Below are 27,760 nucleotides of genomic sequence, written 5' to 3'. Positions count from 1 at the left end.
GCAGACAGCCGGCCGGGCCTTCAGAGGCGGCTACAGCAGACCGACTTCTCCCCCGAGGGCCTAGGGGGGGCAGATTTGATGGAGATACCCCTCTCTTTCTCCCCAGGGTCCTGGGGGAGAACGATCTCCAAGCTGCTGTGCGGCTGTGGATGGGCAGATGCTGGCCAGTCAAAGTGATAGGAGGTGCGGGGAGTGGGGGATGACTCCAGTCCGCTTAGGTTCCCATGCCCCGTGGCACACGCGTGTCACACTCCGGCAAGTAATACAGACGACAGCAGCAGTGTCCATCTGCTCCCCTCACACAAAGGCATCAACATGCTCCTTCAAGGAGATGCAACAGATATGCTGTGGACTGTCTCCGTGCACACGTTTAAAGTCAGCATGTTATGTGTGGACCATGATGGCTGGATGCAGAGTTAGGACTAGCAGGAAATCTCACATGAACACACATGCCTTGGTTCAGAGCTAAAAATGCTACAAGTGTCAAAATGATTCAGCAAAGAATCCTTCAATGCTTTATAGGCAGGAAAAAGAACTCCTAGACCAGGAGAAAAATCAGTCCACGTCTTTTTTGTTGATGACATTTACTAAAAGCTTTTCATCTGAGATGATATGTCTGCTTGATTTGATTCAGATTTAATGACTTTTCCCCCCTGAATACCTTACTGCAAAAGACACATGCGTATTTGGTATTATCAACATTTACGGTAGCAGTCAGAGGCTTTCATCCACTCAGCGTGGGCAAGAATGTCCCATTCATTTGGAGCTTTTTTGTGATAGAATTGGAAGGGTATTTTTTTCATAGTAGACAGAAATGTGCCTAAACTTCAGTTACTAACTTATCCATCCATTCACTGACTATACCTGCTTATATTTGCAGAGTCGCGGGGGGCTGGTGCCTGTCTCTGGTGGTCACTGGGCGAGAGGCAGGGCACATCCTGCATTGGTCACCAGTCCGTCACAGGACAACACAGAGACAGACAACCATGCACACACTCACACCTAAAGGCAATTTAGAGAGACCAATTAACTTGATAGTCATGTTTTTAGACGGTGTGAAGAAGCTGGAGTACCCAGAGAGAACCCCTGCATGCAAACTCCACTGTGCAGCCTGTCGCGCATACAGTGTTAATAAAAAGTTGTCTATTAACAGAAATCAGCTGATCAGCATAGAATTTCTACTTCCACATGATCTCCCATCAGGAGCAGGCTGCTATCCAGTAGAAAGCTCCAGTAGCTAAAGGCTCAGGATGAGCAGCGACCACCTCAACCAGCCCGGGGCTGCAGGAGTGGACAGAAAGAGGCAAACACCGAAGCACTGGTGGGGGTGTACTGTCTATGGGGGAAAAGAAAGACAACAAAAAGTAAACGGGGACATTAGTAGTACATGCTTACATGTACCGTAAAGAAGCTTATAAGAATAAATAGGGCCAGTGTGTCCTGCAGGACCCTAAAGATATAGCAGCATAAATACAGAGATAGTTCAGGATAACCAAAGCCACTCTGAGGTTTATGAGTAATCTAAGTTTTAATGTCAGTCTTTAAAGTAGACAGGGTGTCTGCCTCAAAGACAACAATATGGAGCTGGTTCTACAAGTGAAGACCCTGATAACTGAAAGATCTGCCTCCCATTTTCTGTGCTATAGCAACCACAGGGACTAGCAGGGCGAGCGAAGAGCTCATTTCAGAAGAAGAATCTTAAATTCTGTTCAGGATTTGACAAGGAGAAAACACAGAAAAGCTAAAACTGGAGAGATGCTTTCCATTTTTCATTCACATCAAAATTCTTGGTGTAGCATTTTTTACTGGAATCACTGGACATGCTATAAAATACATGGATTAGATTTTCTGCATTCCCTCTGCAACAACATTCTTCTCCGTTAGAGAGTAAAGTTAGCCTTAAAGGTAGACGGGGCGTCTGACTCTGACAAAATTAGGGAGAAAATGAACCCCTTCTCCAATTCATACACCGACTTTCTCCCACTGTCTGGTCATTTCTTTCCCTCCAATAGGCACTAAGCTGTGAGTACCAGTTTTCTTAAACTGATATCATTTATGGCGTTTTTTCATGAAGAGAAAAAAAACTTTCTTTTAATTTAACATCACCACATGTTATTTTCTAAAGACTTTATATTACACCCAATTTCTGTTTATTTTGGGTCTTGTTTGCCAGTTTGTCACTCCCCAATCAAGCCAAAATAATGCCCTGCTGGGGGACATTATGTAATATTCCCTTGAAATGAGCAGTTAAAAAAATATATTTTAAACCCCTGGTTGGTAAAGGAGGCCCAGCATGTCCTCCTGACAAAGTCAGTGCAAAACGTCCCGGCAAACAGCTCCATTTCATACCAGATGGCTAAAAACTGCTAAAGATGCAAAATGGTGGACTACTGAAAACTGGGAGTTTCAACTTTATTTATTTTATTTGGGGGAGGGGGGGGGGGGGGGGGTGGCTGAGCATGAAGGTTTTTCCCCTAGTCCAGAAATAAATTAATAGATGGAGAAAAAGTAGTAGAGGATTGAGAGAGCACCCCTGGTCAAAGATAACTGGACTATTCTGCGTTACATGTAGCCAAGTTCACCCCAACAAAATCAGTGAGTGCAGTTTACTGCTGACACTGAGAACTTCAGACCTTTACTTTCTAACCTGTGTCACCATGATGTGTAGAGTGCTATAGTGCACCGTTCTCCTCAGACAGCACACAGACAGCCTGACTGCCCGTCTTCATGCAGCAGAGACCTTCCTGGAACTCCTGACTTTTCTTCAGTTCCACTTTCATCAGACGGTTTTGCTCCATTCATTCTGAGCCAGGACCCTTCCAGCGTTTCAAGTATCGCCCCTCTGACATCCCCACCGATTCTTTTTTGCTCTCTTCACATGTGCACATGGTGGATGTTTATTGTTCTGCAGAGAAGCGTGGCAGGCTGGCAGTGGGAGAGGGGGTGGGCTCCTCAGGCACGCGTCCCCTCTGACTCATTGTAATATGAATGCCCCCCCCCCCCCCACCCCCCGCGCTCCCCCAGGCGCCACACACAGCCTCAGAGCATTGTGAAAGGATACATTCACTCTAGGGCAGAAAATATAACTTATCATGTTAGAAATCTGTTTAGACTCGAATCAGCGTCATTCATTATTACGTCTGCTGCTCAGATTTTTTTTTCAGACTTTACCACCAGACTGACAGACGCAATTTACCTCACCTGGTCTTTCAAGATGTTAATGTTTGACATAATAATCTTGATGCCAAACATTAACAGTTAGATTTTTATCAGCCACAGGACTGATGGTGGACGCGGTGAATCAGGTCAGTGTTTGTAGGCAAACAGCTCAGGTGTGTTTACTCCACCGCATCCCTGCGACAGGTGCTGGACCCCTCAGCCCACCGCGCTCCTCCTGAACCAATGAGAGCCCAGGGTTCTGCGGCCTGTCGGCCCGTGTGTGTGTTTGCACAGTGCACAGCCTCCGGTTAGACAATAGCTGCGGGGATGGAGCCTCTCAAGCTCGAGCATGTGCCGTTTGATTACCATACAGCTGTTCGCTTGAGCTCCAAACAAAGAGCCCACCCCTCTTGTGCCCCTCTCATCACCAAGCCGAGGAGGCCAGGATAACTGCTAGGTCTAATCCCGGACCTGCCCACCCTTTGTCTCCACACACGCGTCGGTGCAATTACAGTACTGGAAGGGGGGGGGGGGGGGGGGGGGGGGGGGGCTCATCTGCTGTTTTTTTTTTTTTTTTTTGAGCAGGTTGCATCCATGGTTTCGCTCAGAAATTACCCACAGCTCTGAAAATTGCAATGTCTCAGTTTAGTGAAAGTTATTTGATGCAAGAAACTCTGACAGTTGAGTTCATCCTGTAAATCTGGGCTGTCTATGAAAATCTTACATGTCAACACCAGAGCAAAGGAACTTCAATTGAATTATTCTAGCCTCTTCCTTTTAAAGCGGCTTTTGATTTCCTACTAGTTCTCAGCTGATTTGTTGCTGAAATCCAACAAAGCCACCATACACCGGGTCCCTGTGACAGACCACCGCCATCACTTTCATTTTGGGTGGCTAATTAACCTGATTGGAGGACAGGGTGGCTCTCCTCCGCGCCAGCTTCTTATGAATATTCCTCAGACTTGCAGGCCAGATGTAATGTGGGCCTAATTCCCCAAGCAGCTCTCGCGTGTCAGGATGCTCCCCCGAGGTCTGCGCACGCTCCACCTCCCTACCGGTGACGCGCAGGAGGCGCGGGTATAAAACCCCTTTGCGCCTTTACGCACCAGAACCGAACCAAGTCAGCGTCAGTATCCTATTGGGACCCCGGGGGAGATCACCAGAAGGGGTTTGGAAACAGTAAAAGGATATCCTTCTCCATAGTAATGAAACTTTAAGAGATTTTACTGTTTATACACTGAACAGATCCGAAGGTTGCTCCTGTTATTTTGGAACCATTGCGCGCGGCGAATGTGAACATCAATTTACACCCAGGAACCGGACTTCACCGAATACAATGGCACATGTACACGTGAGATGCATCTTGGCTTTGGCTTTGGTGCACATGGTGAGTTGGCTTTTATTACTTTAACTTATAAAATAACTTATGTGTTTACACACTCCGCGTCTCACGGCCACCTTCGCGCTGCTGCAGGTTTGGTCCTCTGGTGTCTTCGAGTTGAAGATCCACTCCTTCCACACGGCGCAGCGCATTTGCAGGAGACACAGAGACTGCCACATCTTCTTCAGAATCTGCCTAAAACACCCGGAGGATGTGATCTCAGCTGAGCCGCCCTGCACCTTCGGCACCGGCCACACCAACGTGATCCGGGCGGATCACACTTCGATCTCCAGCAGCGCTCCCATCAGGGTCCCTTTCCACTTCAAATGGCCGGTAATTACAAAAAACACACAGATTATTATTATTATTATTATTATTATTATTATTATTATTATTATTATTATTATTATTATTATTATTATTATTATTACAACAACAATAAAAAGCACGTCTAACCAACCCCAGCGCTGTAAATAGGCAATACCCCCCCCTCCCATACACACACACACACCCCACAGTAGGCCTACCGTGGGGTGTGTGTGGATGCTGATTTCTGAGAACTCTGTGCTCCACTCTGTGCTCCAGCTTCCCTGTATATGCACCATCAGATTGTAGTGGGCCATTATGACAGTTGATGGCCGGACAAAACTAAAACAACTCTGATCAACCTCCTGGTGGTGGATACTGCTGAATGGAGACATATTTTGTTATAAGATTCTGAGAAAATTACTTTGAATCTTTGGATGTCAAAGCGTTTGGGATGACTTGATTGCTGTTCGGTGCTTGTCTGCCGTCAGCAGCTTTCTTTTCACCACTGCAACAAACAACCAATGTACAAACAAGGGCGAAATGACTGGTACCTGTAGTCTACCACGGCTGCTCATCTGTTTATGAAACCATTCTACTTCCATCCATCCATCCATCCATTTTCCAAACCGCTTTATCCCTCATGGGGTCGCGGGGGGTGCTGGTGCCTATCTCCAGCATTCAATGGGCGAGAGGCAGACCATTCTACTTACTTTGAATAATAATTCACAAGTTCCAACTCCATCATGTCTATATCACTCATCAATGGTTTCTTTGTGGGTTTCAGGGGACTTTTTCATTGATCATTGAAGCCTGGAACGCAGAATCTCCCACAGAGTACACAGGTAGGTTGTTTCCAGAAAAAAGAGCAAAAGAAATAAATGATGTTTATGGCCAGAAAACCAAACCTCTTCTTTTGTTCTCAGACAACCAGAACAACCTTGTTAGCCGTCTGGCGACCAGGAGGAGGCTTGCCATTGGCGAGGACTGGTCCCAGGATGTGCATTTCGGTGAGCAGAGCGAGCTGCGCTACTCCTACCACGTCTACTGCGATGAGTACTACTTCGGGGACGGATGCGCAGACTACTGCAGGCCGAGGGACGACACGCTGGGCCACTACACCTGCGACGAGGAGGGCAACCGCATCTGCCTGGAGGGATGGAAGGGAAACTACTGCTCTGAGCGTGAGTTGGGATTACTGATGAAGCCTTTATGGGTTCTAAGCAGATCTAATAAGGACTCCCACTACAATTCACATTGTTCATCAAATAAATAAATTGTGGTTACTGCAGTGCAGAATCTGCAGAGTCAGTAAGATCCACCCACTATAAGTCATATAAGTGTTGGTTAGTTTGCAGTTGTAAATTGCATGAAATGTAACAGGAGCACAATCAAACTAGTGGCCAAAAGTTATAATTCCCCTGCTCAAGATTATAACTAAAACTTTTGTCATCTCTTTTAAATCCTAAGAAAAACCATTTATGTTTTTGGAGAACTTCCGAGTTTTACGTTTGCTTCTCAAAATCCTTTAAATCACATTTAGATTTGACTCATACTTAAATTGTTTAGCTTAAACTTTAAAGCTATGTGATCTGGTTTCTGTGTGATAAAGTCAAGTACTCCTGGGTGCCGCTGCTGGCCTGCAGGCCCTAAGCTGAGTTATGCCTGATCCCAGCAGTAACATAGTAGTGGATGTTCAGTTCTAGTTTCATTTCCCTACAAAGCACACACAATTTAATGGGCAATAGTCATCATGAACCTTACACAGAAGGCCTCTCAGTGTGCTCAAACTTCTAATATTTTCAGTATAATCCTGAAATACTGCGAAAATGTATCTTCCTTCCTAATACAGATCAGTCTGTCTCAGAATGTACTAAAGATTGTGAAAAAAGTGTACTTCTAATTTCAGTGTCCAAAAAACGAACAAACAAAAACCCTGATGAAAACCCTCTGGAGCTTTGAGAGCTGCACTTTTTATCAGAGGATGTGTTTCTGTGGGCGGGTTTTTGTCCTTTTATGGTACAAGCTGTGATGTTCCATCTGCCGTTTGTTCCCCTACAATAAGAGAAAGAGTTGTGGCCCCTACTAGACACATATATTTCAAGGTGATCTGAATGGGAATGCGTGTGTGCACGAGTGTGTATATGTGTGTGTGTGTGTGTGTGTGTGTGTGTGTGTGTGTGTGTGTGTGTGTGTGTGTGTGTGTGTGTGTGTGTGTGTGTGTGAGAGACAGAGTGACAGTTTGTGTGTGTGATGGAGAGGACATAAAGGAAACCCTCTTTCTTGGGCTGTGTGTCTGCCAGCTGCTTGGATTAATACTTAACCAACAGTGAAGTCTGAGGCCAGGCGGGGTTCAGACGTGGAGGGGCCTGCATGTGTGTGTGTGTGTGTTTGAGAAGGCGTGCTCATTGTAATCACCCCTCCCTTTCTTCTCCAGCCATCTGCTCAGCGGACTGCAGCGAGAAGCACGGCTACTGCGAGGCCCCAGGGGGCTGTACATGCCGCATGGGCTGGCAGGGCCCCTCCTGCAATGAATGCGTGCGCTACCCAGGCTGTCTCCATGGGACGTGCAGCCAGCCGTGGCAGTGTAACTGTCAGGAGGGCTGGGGGGGCCTCTTCTGCGACCAGGACCTCAACTACTGCACCAACCACAAGCCATGCGCCAACGGGGCGACCTGCACCAACACGGGTCAGGGCAGCTACACCTGTACGTGTCGACCCGGCTTCGGAGGGACCAACTGTGAGCTGGAAACCAACGAGTGTGACAGCAACCCCTGCAAGAATGGAGGCAGCTGCAATGTAAGTGTTGACCCTGTTTCATAACCGACGCCTCTACCTTTGTGTCCTGTCTGATCATTGCAGATCAAGGGAATAGAGATGTAGCTATCTAAATAATGAGCAGCATGCCCAGGTTAGAGGCTGTCCTAAAAAATGGCAAATTTGCCTCTTCAAAATGAACATTATTGTGTATCAGAGACCACCTCAGGTCCCAGGGTTCTCTGCTGACCTTTTACTGCACTCAACATAACGCAAATTCTGAACACCAAGTTGAGTGATTACTAAAGTTTTGCTTTTGTGATCCATCTCCAGGACCTGGAGAACGACTACTCCTGCACCTGCCCTCAGGGATTCTATGGGAAGAACTGTGAGATCATTGCCATGACCTGTGCAGACGGGCCCTGCTTTAACGGCGGGACGTGCGTAGAGACGATGACAGGAGGCTACACCTGCCGCTGCCCTCCCAGCTACACCGGCTCCAACTGTGAGAAGAAGCTGGACCGCTGCAGCAACAGGCCCTGTCTGAACGGTGAGTTCTGGCAGAAACCAGCTCTCTGGCGCCATCTGGTGGATGAAGTGTTAATGAGCAGCTTTTTAAGAATGATCACTTTGACAGTTCTTTTTAAAGACCGCCCATCATTTCTCCTGGATGCTGAGCTTCGTGTCTCTCCCTGCTTCAGGTGGGGACTGTCTGGACCTGGGCCAGAGTATCTTGTGCCGTTGTCAGCCAGGTTTTACCGGTGCCAACTGCCAGGTCAACATTGACGATTGTGCCTCGAATCCGTGCCAAAACGCTGGGACCTGCCAGGATGGTGTGAATGACTACACCTGTTCCTGCACCTTGGGGTACACTGGGAAGAACTGCAGCGTGCGCTCTGACGCCTGCGGGGCCCGTCCCTGTCAAAACGGGGGCACTTGCTTCACCCACTTCACTGGGCCTGTGTGCCAGTGTCCAAAGGGCTTCATGGGTCCAAGTTGTGAGTTCACACTTCAACCCAGTTTCAAGCCTGCTCTGCGGCAAGCCTCACAGGCCTCCTCCACCACCACCGTCACCATCTCCTGCCTCCTGGCGGTCCTGGTGCTGGTTCTGCTCGCGGGCATCCTTTTCCTGAGGCGGAGAAGGAGGAGGATGGAGGGAAGGAAGCACCTGAGCGATATTGCAGTCTACAATGATTTAGAGGCCGTCAACAACCTGGGAAGCAGTGAGAGAGATGCTTTCCTCAGTCCTAACGGCCTCTTCAAGATCAGCAACAGCACAGCCCGCCTCAGCCTCACCCTCTGCCCTGATGGCAGACCCGGGTACCGGCACAACCCAGTGGAGAGCAGCTTGGCCAGAGCCGAGCGCCAGGACTTCCTGTGGAGGGACGAGGCCATGCTGGGCTCTGCAGCTGGGCTGAGATGAAACTGGGGGAAAACACATGTTGAGACAGGGGAAAGAACATTTTAGCACTTGTTGCTTTTCTCTCTTTTTGAAGAGAGGAGCAAAAGCATAAATGGATAGAAATGTCAGTGTAAAAAGTGAAGTTCTGAGACATGAACTAATGATGATTTTTGGAAACTTATATTGGACTGTGCTGTTTTGATGTTTAAGACCCAAAGAGACCAATAATGTAACCCGCCGCTGATAGGACCTACAACACAAACCAAATGCAGGATGAAGCAATATATTTTCAACACATTCACTTTGTTTTCTTAAAAAAAAAAAGATTTTTGTTTTGCATTTCAATCTTCCTTTGACCATTATTTCCTTGTTGTGCGCACCATCATTTTTTATTCTTTATATTATTTATTTATTTGAAAACTTGTGTTTATGGCTTCAGTTTGATTGTCACAGATGTAGAGATATATTTATATGACGCTGAGCGCAGAGCGACGTTTGATGTCGCATCCGGATATGTTAAATATCCCAAAGATGAGGCGCAGGGATGTAAGGAGCCATTTCTTCGACTGATATATACAGTATAATATGTTACTGATCATGTTGTGCCATTTTAAGTTCATGCCAAAGTTTGTGTTCTGTTACATGTTTTCATTCATGTTATTTAAGTTCATGTTGTGTGTGATGTGGAATAAAAGATTTTTTATAAACGGTTCTACCTTTAGTTCCCTGCTTCACAGGACGGCACCATCAGAAGTGTGTTTTAGAGCTTAATTAATAATTCATCCATCAGTTATTTTCCTCACAGTCCTTTCACACAGAAATGGCAAGAATCCTGTGATAGGTACAGATTAAGAGTTTATTTTTCAAACTAAAGAGCAGCCATGTCCAGTTCTTACCTAACTATGTAAAAACAGTGATTATGTGGTTGTAGGTGTTAATGAGGAGTTTTTTTGGGGGGGGGGGGGTCAATAATTCATAGCCACAGCGCTTTGTGCCCCTAACACATGATTATGCTTTGATGGACACCATTCCGTTCCAGCCCTGCTGTGTGCTCAGGGCGGTAGTCCTGCTGGAAGGAGAACCTCCACCTCAGTGTAGTTTTTTTGCAGCTTCTGACAGTTTGTCAAGGATTTATGTAGATTTAGCTTCAAGGTCTTCTGAAGCCAATTAGTGCACTGGATTTTAGTCAGGGGTGTCTAAATACAGATGCAAGTTTATTGATTATGGTACTTTATTTATTTATGGTAAATCAAAATCCCTCTGAAATACTACATTGAAGTTTGTAGCTGTAACGTGACAAAATGCTTCTGAAAGGCATCTTATTACGTATGCCATAAAATGTTTTTGCCCAATTTCAATATCTTTTTTATTGTTATTTGATAACCCTATTTGTCCTGCTCAGGGTTTCATCTCTGGGTTAAGACGCTCTTGGCTGGTCCAAGGGTGGGCTGATGTTATATGAACTTTCAAACTTCGAAAAGGAATACCTTTCTGCAAAAAGAATGTTACACCATGAACTGAAAGGTTACAATTAAAATATGGATTTTTTTTTGTTTCATCTTTTTTTATTTGAGCATTGAGGGTCGTTTCATGCCAGACTTTTCCAGGTAAACGGCGCAGTCTGCAGTCGGACCTATGAAAACCTATGTTTTGTACCTAGAATGCTGAAATGTTTTTTTTTTTTATGTTTTTGGTAATATTCTGTCATATTTTATCAAATCCAACTGTCCAAACACCAAGCAACCAAAATTAATATCAATCGAGTTGAATGGAAAGTTGTGGCAGCATTTTATAAATGTAATGCAGAGCCTACCTAAAAATAAAATAAATAAATGAGTGACACAATTCCCCAAGCTGGCTACATGAATAAAAGGTTATGTTTTACATGTAGCCTAAGTCATTTATTAACGCAATGGAAGCAGGAATGGACGGAGGCTTTGGTAGGGAATGGAGCTACGAACCGGCGGCGGGTCTAGTGACCTGGAGCCAGAGCAAAGCACCTAGATAATGATCAGAGCAGCGCATAAACATCCGGACAGCCCGCAGAGTCGCTGCTGTCGCCTCCCAGCGCCGCACTGGCCAGCGAGACAAAAGGCGAGAAAGTGGTAAGAGCGGAGCAGCGCGCACAGCAGCGATGGCGACGGACGGCAGCGGCTCTGCGCTGGAGGAAGGCGAGCAGCTGCGCTCAGCAGACCCGGGGCCCGGCGGCAACATCCCGAAGAGGCACGCCCGGGTCACGGTGAAGTACAACAGGAAGGAGCTGCAGAGGCGGCTGGACGTGGAGAAGTGGATCGACCAGAGCCTGGACCGGCTGTACAGGGGTCAGGTGGGTCCCACAGCACGCTGCTGCTGCCTCTATCACCACGCCATGGCATCAGACCTGGAACTGATGTGCAATGAATCTAATATGCAGATCCAATGCAATTACCGTAGATAGAGAGTTAATATAAGAGTTAGGAGAATGTGGCACCCCCAGACTCCCCTAGGTTCCAGTGATCTTTGAGGTATTGATGGGGGAGAAGGGGACACATGTCCTTACAAGGCCAGGCATTCTGTGTACAGTAAGGGCTGGGTCCCTCTCAGAGATTTGGATCTGTCATGGAGCTTTCTGCCCTTACATGGACGTCACGGGACAGACTGAGGGGTGACTGAAGAGGAGAAGATGGGAAGAGGGGGGCAGACTCCAGGAAGTAACTGTGTGCATCTAGCTGCTCAGGCAGCTGAGAGGGGGTTGGAGCATAACACATGGCTAAAGGATGCAACTTACTGGGTTTGTAATGTGAAAGCAAACCTGGAGGATTCCTAGACAACATAGTTTAGATTACAGCGATAAGGCTGTTCTGCAAAGGACAAACAGGCCATGGTATTATTTTACCTGGATCGCTTTTTATCACAACCTAAACACACATTTTACTATTCTTATTTATTTTATCAGATGCATATCTTTTTGTCTAAAACAGACCTGACTTGTTTCAACAGTAATTTCTGTCTTCGTCGACACCTCTGACGAAGACAGAAACATACCTGACTTGTTTCAACGGTAACTTCCGTCATCTGACACCGTTTCAACGAAACAGCCAGGGATCTTTTGGACAAAAAAACAATGTGTCTGATAGCAAAATTAACAAAAATAGTATAGTTAAAACATAGACACTATGGACTTTATTGGAAACTAAACATACGTTTCCTGTTATATTAAAGGTGCAGTAATTTGTGGGTATTTCCCAGTCTTTGCTGTTGAAAAAGATCCCCGCAGCATGATGCTGCCACCACCATGCTGCACTGTGAGAATGGTGTTCTTGGGGTGATGATGAGATGGGTTGGGTTTGTGCCATACATGGCAGCTTGCTCCGTCGGCTGAAAAGTTCAGTTTTCGTTTCACATGACCAGAGCATCTTTTGCTCCATACGTTTGGGGACTCGCCCATGTGCCTTTAAGCAAACTCGAAACATGCTTTCTTAATTTTAGCACAATGTAATGCCTTTTTTCTGGCCTCTCTTCCATAAAGCCCAGCTATATGGAGGGTACAGATTATTGTGGTCAGACCCTCCAGTCTCTGCTGAGGCGTGCTGCAGCTCCTTCAAGGTTACCTTTGTTCTCTGTGCTGCTGCTCAGATTAATGCCCTCCTGACCCAGTCTGTCAGTTCTGGTGAGAGGACTTTCTCTTAGCAGGTTTTGTTGCGGTACCATGTGCGTTCCATTTGAAGATGATAGATCTGATAGTGTAGATACTCCTGGGGAACATCAAAAATCTGGATTTAATGTTGAGACATATATCCACTTATTGAGCATTTGTATGTATATATATATATATATATATATATATATATATATATATATATATATATATATAAATGCTCAATAAGTCAGTGAATCTATGCAATCTGCTGGGTTTCCTTGGATATGAAACTTTTTAACCAATCTGTTGGTGTGATTCATTTTAATTGACTTTGTAAAGTGCCTTGATATGACATTTGTTGTGAATTGGCACCATATAAATAAAATTTAATTGAAATTTTATTTCATTGACTTTTATATGCAGATCCAAAAAAGTCAGTGGTGGAAACTTTTGCAAGGGGCAGTACTGTAGAATCACAGTCCTGCTTTAAGATCCCAATCACACAAACGGAAAAGTTCAGTTCAGTGGTGTGGATGGCTGGTTTCTCTGCTTGTACAATGACTGTTTGTTTTAACAGAACAGGCCTTTGTTGCAGTATTATGCAAACTTTGCTATTCAGCCCCTGTGGCTATAGCTGGATACAGTACATTGACTTTAAGCAGTTCTTAGAAAGGACAGTAAACTCAAAGGAACCCAAGCAAGAGAGATGAAAGGTCAACGTTCCTGCAGCTCTGGCAGAAAGCTCTATTGAACAGCCTTATTGATTGGCCTATAGGGATATCGCTGCAAAAAAGGAACTAAAAGTAACATTTTCTTGAAATGAGTGCATTGGTCCTTGATTTGAGCAGGCAAGTTTAAATGATCTGCCAATGGAACAGTTTTTGCACTTAAAACAGGGACAACTCCTCTCCATCATCCTATTTCAAGCGCAGTATATTTAATCTTTTCCCCTGAGTGATATGATTTGGACGTAACGCTACTCTTACTTGAGAACAAGCTCTAGCTCCTCTACCCAGCTCTAGTTAGTTCACTGAATGAAGAACAAACATGTTTTAACCAGATATACACCAGACACAGACACACACCTACAGTTTGTGTAAAAGTGAGACCTGTTTGTACACAAGCTTGATTGTTCTAATGTTTTGACCACATCACCCCAATTCTTCAGAAGCTCCATAGGCTCCATGTTCTCCAGCACCTTCATGTTAAAGTTCTACTTCTTACCCATAAAACCCTCCATAACCAGCCCCTCTGCTACCTCACCAACCTGCTACACCGTCACACTCCTTCCTGCAGCCTCCTCATCTCCAGCTTCCTGTCTCCACCACTCAGAACCAAGCGCCGGACCTGAGATGATAGAGCCTTCTCCATATCCTTTGGAGCTCTCTCCCCAAACACATCTGTAAATGTGCAGACCTACCCACGTACACATCACAGCTCAGAACTCTATAGATCTGCTTTTAACCCCTTAACTGGTGCCCCCAAATTCCAAAAACGACAAATAAAATACACCCAAATTAAATTAAATGCTGCTCTTGAAGCAATTGGAGTAGGGACAAAAGCTTGGTGTCTCTGTAAAGATACCACTTTACATTTTAAAACTAAGAAGTCCAGTATGGTGTTCTGGTAACCAGTTTTTAGTTATTGAAGTTGGAACACACAAATTGTCAAATTTTGTTTTCTTGTTTCTTTCTTTGACATACAGCTGCAGGCTGATGCAAGGAGATTCTAGTTGAAAAATAAGGGAGCCCAGAGAGTCAAGTCTTTTGTGTGAAAGGCTCAAATTTGAATGTAATATAATAAAAAAAATGACTATTCTAGACCTGTTTTTTCTGTAGGTATGTCTAGGTACTTTCCTAGTAATCAGAAAAAACATCGTCACTCCTGTGACAAACTCCACCGCTTCTTCTTCCCAGAAGCTTTACACATATTTCCTGGTGAAAATGTACGTCTGACACCAAATGCTGACTATTACGCGCAAGGATACACGGAGAGCGCAGCAACCAGATGAGCTTTACACATGCTGTAGCAATGGAAATAAAAGTCTACGGTAGGAACAACATGGCTGTGATCCGATGGCTCACCGCTGACCTGTTGCCAGTTGTGTGATTTTTGTCCTGTCTTATGCTTATCCTGTGTTTTTTAATGTCCAGGCTCATGTGTTTAGGTGTCTTGCTTTTAGATTTTGTTTCATGTCCTGTGTTTTAAACTGAACTTGTTAAGCATGTTGGGCCAGATTTTGGGCCCAACAGAGCCACGCCTATTTTATCACGCTTTAAAGGTATGTTAGAAACGTCCACGGTTTTTCTCTCCTAAACACCTCTAAGAAGGAGGCTTTAGGGTTAATAAAGCACAGGCTAATTTTTTTCACCAATACTTGCGGTTTTACAGCATTTTAAGAACACAAAATGCCATTTAACTGTCTATGAAACATTGTTGACTGTCTCAGAAAAAGCTTTGCTGCACAGACATGCTTAACGCCAACCCAAGGTTGTTATCATTGGAAACTAGAGTTTCCTTTAAAACAAAATACAGCACATCTTTGTCCCATGTGTGCTGGTAAAGTAATTCCACTGCGTAACGGAGCTTACAAAACTGCCAGTTTTCTCTTATTTTTTTTAGATTTATACTGTGCACAATGGTACATGTTGATGAAACACAGGCTAAACCTTATAACCAAAGACTTTTTCATGTGCAGAAGGAGTCCTACAATGGAAATCAACATTTTTAGTTTACCGACTGCCCTTTTCATAGTAAAAAAAGTGAAAAACAGTTCTAGCACATTTGGCTAAATTGTACCAAAATCAGAGGTCTGTCTGTCACACTGCCTACTTAAATCTTTGAGAAACACATATGCATCAGATGATTCAATCCAGATTTGCTGCAGTTATAGTCAAGATGTGGATATGCAAAGTTGGAGGCTTCTCCTATATTTTCATGTAGTTTTCATGCGAGGATCAGATTTGTTTTCTTTGTTTAATCCCTATAAATCAGACATAGTGACATTTGCAATAGTGTTTCCACTTGAAAATATTCTTTAATGCCTTAGCTTCACACAAATACAAAAAATTACATTTACACTTTATAACTTTGGAGCTGTACTTGATTTATATAAGATATGTAATGTCGGTCAAAAATTAATCCTGAAACCCACTGGGTTTAAGGTGTTAAGTGTTCTGACTATAATTGTGTTGGATTTCTGCAGAGTCTGAGTTTTTTGAAAAGTGCTATACATATTATTATTATTATTATTATTATTATTATTATTATTATTATTATTATTATTATATTTTTTGTTCTATCTACGGAGCCTGCTGGGTCATTTGGAGGTCTAGTGAATGTACAGCAAAAGGTAGATATTGTGCCACAGGGAGTACTTTGTACTGTTCTAACATATATAGACAAATATATACTGTTCAAAAAAATAAAGGGAACACTTAACACAGTGTAACTCCAGCTGTTCCTTTTATTTTCTTAAGCAGTATATTAATCTTCTTTCCATTAGTGTTGGTTTCTTAAGCTTTATAAAGGGAAAATGTGTTTCTTATGCCTAAATTTAGTTTGCAGCAATTTTATTTGTTTTTAATCATTTTGTATTTTATTATTCACATAACTTTCGATATTTGTCTGTCTGAATGCATCATTTTCATAAATCTAATCAGATTTTATGATCTCTTTAAGTTTCTCAGCAGACGAGTAGTCTTTTTACCAAATACTTTTTACTCTTACTTGATACATTTTTTGGATGACTACTTTTTACTTTTACTTGAGTAAAAATATACTGAAGTAATGCTACTCTTAATACAACCTTTTGTACCCACCTCTCTGCAAAATACCCCCTGAACATTATCACATTTTCACAACCCATTCCATAGTAGGTGTAATGGATTTGTGACCTGCCTGGTGTGTCTCCGTTGTTCGCCCAATAATCGCGAGAGACTCTAGGATCCAGTGAAAATAAGCGGGCACAGACAATGAATAAAAGTTTATATATTTATACTTAATGTCTGTACTTTGGGAGTGCTTGAAATCAAAGCCAGTTTCCTTGTTTTTGATCAGAGCTCTGTGAGAGGTTCATAGCCTGGGATATTGTTTTAGAACCTGACCCTGCCTGAAACCTCTGCAGAACCTTCTTCTTGAGCTGTCTGCTGAGTTCCTGTGCTGTGTTGGTTTTATAATTGAGGTCGTCTGTGGTTATTCTATATCTTCATGGTGCTGTGTTCTCTGATCACAAGCCAGTTTTATTTAATATCTCTGTTTGGATTCAGTGTCTGCTCCAGCTCAGCACTGTTGTATGCTTGATTGTTTCACAGCTGCTCAGTTCTCTTCTGTTTTTAATGATAGCATTAATGTTTACTCCACATGTCTGAATACGGAGGAGTTATTGTCAGATTTTCTGTCAGCCTATGTGTTGTCGGTGTAACATGGTGGCTCCATTGAAACCCAGGCATCCCAAACAGACTCACCAGTCTGGGCTGACTCGTTCTGCCAGCTAGGCCTAACAGACCTGACAAAATCGCATAGGCCAGAACACATCAGTCCTGGCTACTCTTCACTGGCTCCCTGTGTGCTACCGAAACTGATGATATAATTCTTACATATGTTTTAAAACATTAACGGCCTTGCCCCACCTTATCTTTCGGACTTGCTTCATCCGTACTCTTCTTCAAGGACCCCATAGTGAGCTGACCAGCTGCTCCTGGCTGGAGCTCAGAGGTGGTTGGACTTTAGTGGTTGCAGGCTCTAAGTTATGGAACTGGCTGCCTCTGCATGTTAGGCAGGCTCCTTCACTGTTTTCTTTTAAATCCTTTTTGAAGACATATTTTTCCCCTGGTGTTCAATTCAATTCAATTCAATTCAATTTTATTTATATAGCGCCAAATCATGAAACATGTCATCTCAAGGCACTTTACAAAATCAAGTTCAATCATATTATACAGATTGGGTCAGATTATACAGATTGGTCAAAAATGTCCTATATAACACATATTCAACACAACGTGAGTTGTTGTGCCTAAGATTGTTTCATGTTGGTTTGTATGTTACTATTTTTATTCTCTTGGTGTACAGAACTTGGGTCAACCATGTGTTGATCTTGATCTCTAACGTTCTCTAACAAACCTCTGAGGCCTTCGAAGAACAGCTGGATTTAGTTGGGAATTGGTTGCACTGGATGTTTTAAAAAGGTAAAAGGGGCTGAATAGAAATGCACATTTCTAATTTTTAGTTGTATTACTGTAAAACGATGTATTAATTTTACTTCACTTTAAAATACTTATTAGCCTGTCATAATATTACGATAAAATACACTGAAGTTGTAACGTGGCAAAATATAAAACAGTTTGGAGGATGAAAAAAAGTCTTAATAGGAGCTGAATGAATGAATGAATGAATGAATGAATGAATGAATTCATCCATTCATTCATTTCAACAGGAAAATATCGTTTAAGAAGCAAAAACGAACAATTGAGCCTTATAATAATACTTTTACCCCTTTGTGGTTGCGTTGATACCAGCCCCTCTTTGTTAATATCAAGGTCATATAAAAGCTTTTGATATTGTTATAATTTTTAGGTTTATCATGAAAAAAAGAGAACAGGAGGGCATTTTTTGTTTTCTTGTTCCGTCTTTATGTGTCTTTTACTGTTTTTTGATCACATGTCTGACACCCCTACAATCAATAAAATGGACATTTAAATACATTTTTACATTGATGTTTGCTTTACTGACTTAGGTTTTTTTTTCCTTGTTTCTGTTTGCAAACATCTGGCTTTCCCTTTGTTGACTTCAGGAGAGCGACATGCCAGAGGAGGTGAACATTGACGAGCTGATCGACCTGCGTACTGATGAGGAGCGAGTCCACAAGTTAAAGGTGACAGGACATTTTACATAATGTACTGTGTTTCTGGGTTTGGTGGTTTGTTTCATACTGAAAGAGTTTGTATTATTTATCAGTTACTCCAATACACCACAAGTCTGGTGAATATGAAAATCTTTGTAATTCTGTGATGTTATTCTGTTTTCAAACAGGAGCTCCTCCATAACTGCAGTAACAACACGGAGGTAAGATTTAAGAAGAACTTTACTTATTTTAAGCATTTTAAGCCCATTTGGCACACATAAACACAATACAGACACAGCCAAGCTGAAATTGGAGCTTTTAATTTCTCATCCCGCAGCTCCTCCAACGAACTCAACAATGGCTTTCTGTACTCCCTTGCTCCAATTTTAACGCAGAAACAACGAGCCTTTCTGGAGCCCAACATTGTTCTAGCATTGGCTTGGACTGAGGTTCTGTCACTGGAAAAAGGCTACAGGAACACTGCAGCTTCTGCTGTTTATAGCGAGAGTAGCTTTAATACTATGTCTAAAAACAAACAGAAAGCATTATAAACCTTTCTTCCCCATGTATTAAAGAAAGTTTTTTTTTTTGTCCTGAAAAAGATGAAAATTAAATGATTTCTTCCAACAAGGCGTGAAATTAGAGAGATCTTCATCTGTGTGAGTAAATTCAAGGAACAACGTCACATTCTGTGCTTCAAGTAAACATGGAGAAAATGCGTAACATTTATGGATTGTGTGGATTTTATGCACCATCAAATACAAAGAACAGAGACTAAAAAAATTAATGATACCAGCTCTGCACATAAGTCAAAATGATCTTAAAACACTGTGTTGAGCTTGTTATGTTTACCCTTTTTACATTTTGTCTAAATCTGTAAATGTCCACACGGAGTAAAGGAACTATTGCACCAACAGTCAGATTTACAAGGAACTCTAAGGTTAAGTAATGATCAAATCGCCTGAATATGTAGTGTGAGTTTTTATTAATTACTGGGCTGCTTTTTCTCCTGTCTCCATTTGTAATGTTGCCACAACACATCACATATGGGTCCTTTATTTCTAAGCAGGCTGTAAAGCTCATAATTCGCCTTAACAGAGCACAGAACAGGCACAGAATTAATATTAAATAATGTGTTTTTTACAATAAATGTGAAAAAATAATTCTGTCAAATTGCCAAGATGAGTTTTTGTTCAAGGATTTTTGAGGTCTGTCATATTGGGGCTCTTGGCCTTTCCAAGCTCAAAAAGACCATTGTTGTAATTTGAGACAAACAGAATTATTTTATTTTTTTAAAACTCATTCTATTTCAAGTCCAGATGCTTTTTACATATCAGTACAAAATAATCAGTGCTCGTATTCACAAAGATCCTAAGACTAAAAGTAGCTCTTATTGATCTTATTTTAAGAAATGTCTTAGAATTTCTCGAATTCTAAGATTTCGCTTAGAATTTGACCTCAGAAAGATAAAAGTGACTCACAAAGCATCTTAGTCCTTAAGAGAACTGCAAAAGTGAAAAAATGTTAGGAGAAGTGAAGAGGACTTTAAGTGAGCCATTTAAACCATTTAACACCGTTACTGACGGCATTATTTTCTAATGTCGTTACACCCAACACTGACTTTCATGAATGGCAAAGAGTTTTAGATTATGACTGAAAGAACCAGATCCAGGATAGAAGCGACTAAAATCCCCTTCCTCTATAGGCGGCCTAGTCTCAGTCCCAAAGAAAGAGCAAGAAACTCCATAAAGTGGGAGGAGCTCAGAGTAAAGTCTGTTACATATTCCGCAAGAACCGAGAAATTTGTTCTTGTTCTTGAGGTGGCAAGAACAAAGTTAATTTTGGCTCTGGATATTCATACTTCACAAGAAACTCGGCTGCCAAATTCCTAGAAAGTCCCATTGTAGCGCTAAGATTGTGAAAATTTGACAGCCACAACAACACCGCGACGACAAGAGAGGGCAGTTTTCAAACTGATGAAGGAAGAGGAGGGCAACAACATGTCTGAAGCAGAAGAGGAAGAAAAGTCCTCGTTTTTCTGAATTACTGAAGAAATGAGTCATTTTAACCGCTGAATACCACAGCAGTTGAACAGGGTGAATACAATGTCTTAGTTCAACAGATGCGAGACGGACGATGAAAGACATTTTTCATACTTCAGGGCTGTCAGCTAGTCATTTTTACGATCTTGTTTGATGGATCATGCCATGGAGACAGCATGTACCTACACACGGCAAGCCGATCTCTGCCCAGGAGAAATTGATGGTCACTCTCAGAATAAAAAAAGGGAAATGACATGTCCACTTTTCCAACTTAACTCCGCCCATTCAAAGCCTGCCCAATCATGCAACAGTTGTTGGACACCCTGTGAGAAAAAAAGTTCTGCCCAGATGATGTGTCAAGAACAAGCTGTGAGAAATCCCAAACCTGGGCTGTGAGAACAAAATGCTATTTGGTTTTCACAGCTGTGGGAGCTAGAATACTTCTTTAGACAATATTACAGCCCTAAAGCCACATTAAACGCAGAGAGATGAGATTGTTTGGGTCTCTGCTCAGGGTCATTTCTTTTGAGATATTCCCTCCAGAACATGCTGGAGGGCATATATACGTATCCCTTCTGGCTGGCTAGCTGGATGGTATGACATAAGCTTACTTATCTGAATCGTCTGAGGTGGTATTCACATTCAAGGACATTCTACATTATTTCTTTAATCAGTTTTTTCAAATCCCAAACAAAGAACTATCCCATATATTTAGTGGAATGAAGATAAGCATCACAAAGTCAGAAACCATGGTCCTTGGCTTTGGATTGGGAATGAGGAGTAGAAGTATGCGGGGGATTATTCTCCAGGGAGAGAGCAGTGGCCAGTCTGATGTGGCAAAGAGAGATCTGAGCAGAAAGACAAAGCTGTGAATTCTCAATCTGTTTCCATCTTCGTTGTGTTGAGCTGCTGGTGATGAAGCAGCTGAAATGAGCAGCTGAGCTGGACCCACCCTTGGGAAAATGATGAAGAGCTTGTAGACTATTGGGAACAAGCTCAGAGCAGAGCTGCTGCAGCGAGCAGTCAGTTTAGAGGGTTGGACATGTTGGAAGGATGGGTTTGAATACCAAGACTTTCTGTAATAACTAGCTTGGGATTGCACTATGGTCCACCTAAAGCACACAGAGGACGTAGCTGAGAGGAGGCGGTCCGAAAATCATTGCTGTTGCCTCATTCCACCAGTCTTAGGCAAGCAAGCAGTAGAAAATGAATAGACAAACCATCTGAATTCTTTCCAGTTAGATTCGTGATTGCAAACCAGTCAGTTTGAAATGTAAACATGAACACAGTTCACAATTTCAGAATGACATACCAGTGAATCTTAAGAACTTCTTTTGTATCTGTACTAGATGTCGACAAAAGCATGTCATACTCTTTCTTTTTTCTTTGCAGTTTCTCGCTCTCTCCCCTTCTTTAATAATACTGTTTTTCTTTAAAAATACAAAACGCTTATGCATCTACAATGTTCTTCATGTGGTGCAGTTGGTAACATGGTTGCCTTGCAGCAAGAAGTTCTCTGATTCAAGTCCCCAGCTTGGCTTCTTTCCACAGACATTGCTTGTGCATGCATTGGTTCTCCTCTGCCACAATCAAAACACATTCACTGGTCTCTCCAAGTTGTCTACATGTCATGCACACCCTTAAGCATGGCATAAAGGCCAGCGCCCTTGCTGGGATGATTGTGTGTCTCTATGTTGAAGAAAAGTCCTCCCTCAGCAAGATCCTGCTAACACCATAGAGATCAGTCCAGTGTTTGCTTTCTGCAACATGTTGTAATTTGGATATCAGGCAAAAAGTTCTGTTTTGGTTCTCTTCCACATAGATTTTGCTGTATCCTCTACATGGCTTTTGGAAAACTTTAAATATCTAAATAAAAAAATAACCATTTTAAAAGGGTTTACTAGCTGTTAAACTCATCCATTCATTGTTACTCTTCCATAAAGGCCTGACTGGTAAAGTGTGTGACTAGTTAGTAGTCCATGATAATGTTTCAGAATTACCATGGGCATCCTGGCTGTTCCTCTGAATGATGTTCTTCTTGCCCGGCCTATAAGTGTAGGTAGAGGGTGTTATGGGAAAAATTTAAAGTAGCTCTGTTATTTCACTTTGTATAACCTGGTAAAGCATTCACTTTGGCTCCTGTCACTGCAGGCCCTGACTGTATGGTAAAGTGCATTGTGTCCCACATGAACTCCCTGAAGGTTCAAGGCTGAATCTTTTTCAGTGTTCTAAGCTGAGGTTCCTAGACCTTCTGCTGAGATACTGTAACATCACAACTCTCTGAGGTAGCACTAGTATAAGATGGGGATTTTTGTTTCTGTCTAGTTAGAGCAGAATCTGAGCAACCTGTGACATTTCTGATCTCTGCTCCCAATTCTGGCAAGGGTTAATAAAATACACCATGCTGTTCTTGGTAATTAAGGACAATAATGTGTTTGTTCCATCACAACAGCCAGGTCCTGGTTGGTTTACAGCTCCACATTCTTACCATTTTTCGATGATGAATTGAACAGCCCTCTGGAAGATGTTTGGAATAATGTTATTTAACCTAACCTAGTTCAGTCATATTATACAAATACACGTCGTACCTTTTCCGTTTTTTTATTTGTATTAACCTTTGCCATCTGTTGTGCAATTACCAGCTACATTGTGTTGGTCTTTCACATAAAATTTCAATAAAATACAATAAAGGGGCAGAAATACTGTAAATACTGAGGGCGCTGTATTAAAGCTCCAGTTACTAGTTTTCAGTCAATAAATGTAGACATAATAAGGGTTAAAGAGATTTGTGAAACACATATTTGAATGTGAAACTTTGTGTGAGACCTGCTGTGGTTCCTCTGTTCTTCCTCAGACCTTCATCAAAGAACTGGTGGTGAAGCTGGTGGGAATTCCCAAGCAGGATGAGCTGCAGAGCGAAGGCATCGAACATCCGGTCATCTGCCACAGCCTCCACCGCCATGAGCCCTACCACTTCAATAACCCGCAGCACCCCCCACGTCACCACTTCCACCATAGGCAAGGCCACAACCAGAGTCTCTGATGAGCCCGTCCAAGATCAACACGCAGACAAACCGACATGGAAACATGTTGGACCAGAGGGTTCAGAGATTATTAAAGAATCAAATATACTGACACACTTCAAATGTATGGTTCTCCTGCTGAGAGTTAGTGGAGTGACTCAGCTCACATATTGCTCTTATTTAAAGCTCCCTGAGCTAAAGGCATAGAAACAGTAATAGTCTGAGTTAGGAGGCAAACAGAATCTAATGTACTAATAGTGTTCAAAGGTCACAAGCTGATGTTTAACCAGGTGGTAGGCAGTTGGTGGGGTATCTTGAGTGTTGTAGAAATACTCCAGGAGGTTTCTTTTCTGGGTCACAACTTACTCCACCATATACACAACTTCAATGACTAAACAGCATTACTTCAACTGAGCTTCCTAGAGGATTCATAGCAGGTTCATTATCTTTGTTAAAAAGATGCGTGAAGTTCAGCTTCTCTCTGTGGTTTTACATAGACCATGGCTTCTTCAAAAGATCTGTCTCACCTAACACTGATCACCCCACTGAAGCTGCAGTTCCTCTGGCCTGCCTGTTTTCGCCCGACCTACTCGGCTCCTCCCTGCACGGATTATCTCACTTTAGTGATTCCACCGGCCTATAAAGGCCTGGAGGAGGGACACGCCTGGGCATCGCTTTAGCCCAGTTGACACTTTAAAGAAATCTGCAAGAAATGGTAAATTATCAAAATACATCATCGTAAATGAAACATAAATAAAATAAAAAATATAAATAATCTTTCTATACCTGTACATGCAAGATTGTCTCAGAATTTTAAGATGTAATCCACCAGGATAAATATCTGGATCATACATCTAATAATAAAATAAGGCAGAGGCTGTCTGAACTCTGCTTTGAAACTGTGTGTTGCTGCAGGTTCTCAGGCCAAACCTCCTTCTTCAGGCTGTTTTCAGTGACAGAGTTAATATCTGCACTTTTAAATGAGATATTTTGTCTCAGCCATTGTGGAGGCAAGGAGAACACGTTAATACAAAAGATTTTAACCACAGTGAAATTATTTTTATTCTCGGGCTCACTACCCGAGCTGGTTCTGAACTTTATAACTAAGCAAAAGGTTTCTGTGCTATTAAGACAGGAGAGAAGATTTAAACTTTAATCGCACCTTTAGAAACTGCTTCAGTTTTGATTTAAAATGATTCCAGTCAGGCTGCATTTTATTTCTTCAGGTTATGAGTTCCACATGTTGACTCATTGCACAGAAAAGGATGCTTGTCCATGAAGAGATTTTGATAAGATTAATTTATAGTTTTTAGTCTCTGTTTCAGGGTAAATTCTTATAAGTTCGGTTTTGAGATCTCTATTTTTTCCCCAGTGAAAGTCAGACATGATGATGTTACCTGGAGAAGGTGGAGACAGGAGAGGCTGTACACACTCAGTCATCGCTGTCCCTTCAGCTTTTTTATTTGGTCTGATTGGAGGGAAGGTTGTGCTTTAAAATGTATTAATATTTAATCTGGAAACCTAACCTGTTGCTGGTTAGATTAGGTTACCATATGTTAACATGGTAATAGATTTAGACATAAAGTGAAGCTGAAAATCCCAATCTATAACATAATTGTGTTGCTTCACAGTAAAGCAAAAAACGTGTTCATCCAAATGCTGTTTTGTTTAAAATACTTTGGCCATTTTCCATCTACTTCACTGGCTGAGGCCATGATGTGCAGCAACAGAGGGCGTTTCAGTAATCAGAATACAGGACAAACATCATGGAAACGTCTCATATTCAGAGCTATGACAAAATATTTGCCCCCTTATAGATTTGTTCCATTTTTGCTTTTCTGTCACTTAGATTTTTTCACAAGATCAAAGAAATGTAACCTGAGTTAATAGAAAAACAGCAGTTTAACCCTGACTTCAATGGCAGGTGGGTGCTACAGCACTTTAATTGTTGTTGTGAGTTGTGCTCTTGAAGTAAATTTTCTTGCCCCCCCCCCCCCCCCCCCCCCCCCAGTCCTATGATTTGTCCATTTGTGGTTAATGGCTCTCTCTGTAGTTCACTGGAGTCTCAAAGCATCAGTCACATGGAGGCTTACCTTTTTACATACAAATTAGGAAGCTCTCTGCAAATTCACTCTGGTTGTTTTGGTTTGATAAAATCTTAAGTTTGTTTGGTGATCTGAAATGTTCAAGTGTGTCACACAAACAAACAAACAAAAAATCCACAAAAAAAACTATTAGGGGCTAGATCCTTTTACTTACAGCACTATCTCTACACGATGTGACACTAAGAATGAACCATTTGTAATCACCTAAATACTGTGGCTTTTTCATAATACATCACTGCAGAAAACTGTAAAAAAAAAAGTAATCCTAATAAAATAATTTATGTAACTTTCTGCTAGTTGTCTTGCTTCCTGTTTGCGAGGCCTCTGAAGAGCAAGAAAAGATGCTGACACACATGGGTCTAGAAGTTTCAGCTAAAATCTTGCAAATCAGTTCAGTTTCAACTTAATCTGTTCCCAAAAGGCAACGATTGTATCAGAAACAGGAGATGATGAATGCTCATGTGTCATTACATTATTTTAGATCATAATTTCACAATATCTCTACTGGCCCTGAGATAATCTCCAGGGGTTGACGTATCACGGTTCCCTGCTATGAGACAAATACAATAAGAAATAATGATTGATAATCCGTGTAACTCTCACTCCAACTGAAATACTTTTCTTGAGCAAAATCATTTCTGAATTTTATTTGATAACAACTTAGTTACTGATTTGCTTCTACATCATTTATTTGAATCACATCTTATAGGGTTAAGACACAACACCCGGTGACTAAACAGTCACAGTCCATCCACAGTATTACAGCTCTGGTTTGAAACAGGCAAACACTCATCATTGACATGGATGTTTCTAATGTTCAGGAACAGCTCAAGAAGCACCAGTATTCAAGCAGATAATAAACAAGGAAGATGTTGAAACAGTTTTTACATCAAGGACTGAGAGGGTGTAGAGGAAACAAGCCCCACACCACCTCCACAATCAACACCTTCAAGCTACATATGAATTTGCCTAGCTGGACAATTCTAGTGTTTTATAATCAACTGAGACAAAGAGATTAAGGGCCAGCTTTGAAGGATTGATGGTAGTAATTTAGTACAAGGTTGCTTTGCTGCTGGGGTACTGCTGCATTGGAAAAATAAACAGTATTTTAACAGTAGTTAAATTCTTTAACTTTACCCTATAGCAGCAGCTATGGGAATTAATACCTGGAGACAATTGGATGTTCCAACAGGAAAACAAAAATAAAACTGGTTTTGGATTAGATTATTAAAATAATAACTTAATTTCCTGCAGTTTAAGTGGTTGGGGGACAGCTGAAGTAGGTGCCAGCCCATGCTGCCATTAATGCAAGGACTTTCAGTAAAGTAATGCCTAACAGTTAGGTAACATAAATACATACATACATAGTAAGATGAGAGTAGTCACATAAAACAGATCTACCAAACATGAGAGGGAGGTTATTTGAGAACATTACACAGTCTGTCCACTAGAGAGCACTAGTGACTCAATGTTGATGACAATAACATGGGCAATCTAATTGAAAATATTCTTATAGTGAAACAAACATGCACGCACTTTGGCTTTTTACCTATGTTGTTACATTCCAACCTGTATTTCTTTTTCAAAATCAAAATGTATCAGATAGATCTGAACAAAACAGTCTAAGTCTGTGAAGTCTGCCTTTTTTGTTGTTGGTGCTTTTCCCGTTCAGGGATGGCCACATCGAGTCATCTGTCTCCATCTAACCCTATTATCTGCACCTTCTTTTCCCTCACTAACTACCTTCATGTCCTCTTTAACTTCACCTGTAAGTCTCCTCTTTGGTCTTCCTCCAGGCCTCCTGCCTGGCAGCTCCAGACTCAGCATTGTTCTACCGATGTTCTCACTATCCCTCCTCTGTACATGTCCAAACCATCTCAATCTGCTCCTGGCTTTATCTCCAAAACATCTAAAATGAGCTGTCCCTCTGATGCACTCATTCCTGATACTATCCACCCTTGTCTCTCTCAAAGATGGTGTGGATACCTCACAGAAAATGACACTGAATACACATTTTTGTGAAGATTTTGGCTTTTAACGCCTGTGGTCTTAAACTTTTGATCAGTTGATGAACAGCCTATTTCAGTTTAATAGTCATTGGCAATAAATTACTCAAATTATTTT

At 42.1% G+C, this 27,760-nt stretch overlaps 2 protein-coding genes across 3 annotated transcripts; both read left to right on the top strand.

Annotated features, from left to right (window-relative positions):
• The first annotated feature begins 4,256 nt into the window (after positions 1 to 4,256).
• On the top strand, positions 4,257 to 9,717 carry dlb (deltaB). 2 transcript variants are annotated; one of them, XM_012868095.3, is made up of 7 exons: positions 4,258 to 4,546; positions 4,634 to 4,873; positions 5,634 to 5,691; positions 5,773 to 6,030; positions 7,284 to 7,645; positions 7,937 to 8,153; positions 8,305 to 9,717. In XM_012868095.3, the coding sequence occupies exons 1-7, from the start codon at positions 4,496 to 4,498 to the stop codon at positions 9,024 to 9,026; spliced, it is 1,908 nt and encodes a 635-aa protein (XP_012723549.1). In that variant the 5' UTR covers positions 4,258 to 4,495; the 3' UTR covers positions 9,027 to 9,717. The 2 variants fall into 2 exon arrangements, with proteins under 2 accessions (XP_035999369.1, XP_012723549.1); XM_036143476.1 differs by having other exon boundaries at positions 4,257 to 4,546; positions 5,634 to 6,030.
• A 1,236-nt stretch (positions 9,718 to 10,953) lies between these two features.
• On the top strand, positions 10,954 to 25,927 carry ppp1r14aa (protein phosphatase 1, regulatory (inhibitor) subunit 14Aa). Its single transcript, XM_036143475.1, has 4 exons — positions 10,954 to 11,331; positions 18,416 to 18,496; positions 18,655 to 18,687; positions 23,363 to 25,927. Exons 1-4 carry the CDS (start codon positions 11,140 to 11,142, stop codon positions 23,549 to 23,551), a joined length of 495 nt encoding a protein of 164 aa, XP_035999368.1. The 5' UTR covers positions 10,954 to 11,139; the 3' UTR covers positions 23,552 to 25,927.
• The last annotated feature ends 1,833 nt before the right edge of the window (positions 25,928 to 27,760 follow it).

This window comes from Fundulus heteroclitus, chromosome 11 (assembly GCF_011125445.2).
Source record: "Fundulus heteroclitus isolate FHET01 chromosome 11, MU-UCD_Fhet_4.1, whole genome shotgun sequence".
NCBI lineage: Eukaryota > Metazoa > Chordata > Actinopteri > Cyprinodontiformes > Fundulidae > Fundulus > Fundulus heteroclitus.
This window is presented reverse-complemented; position numbering and strand designations above follow the sequence as displayed.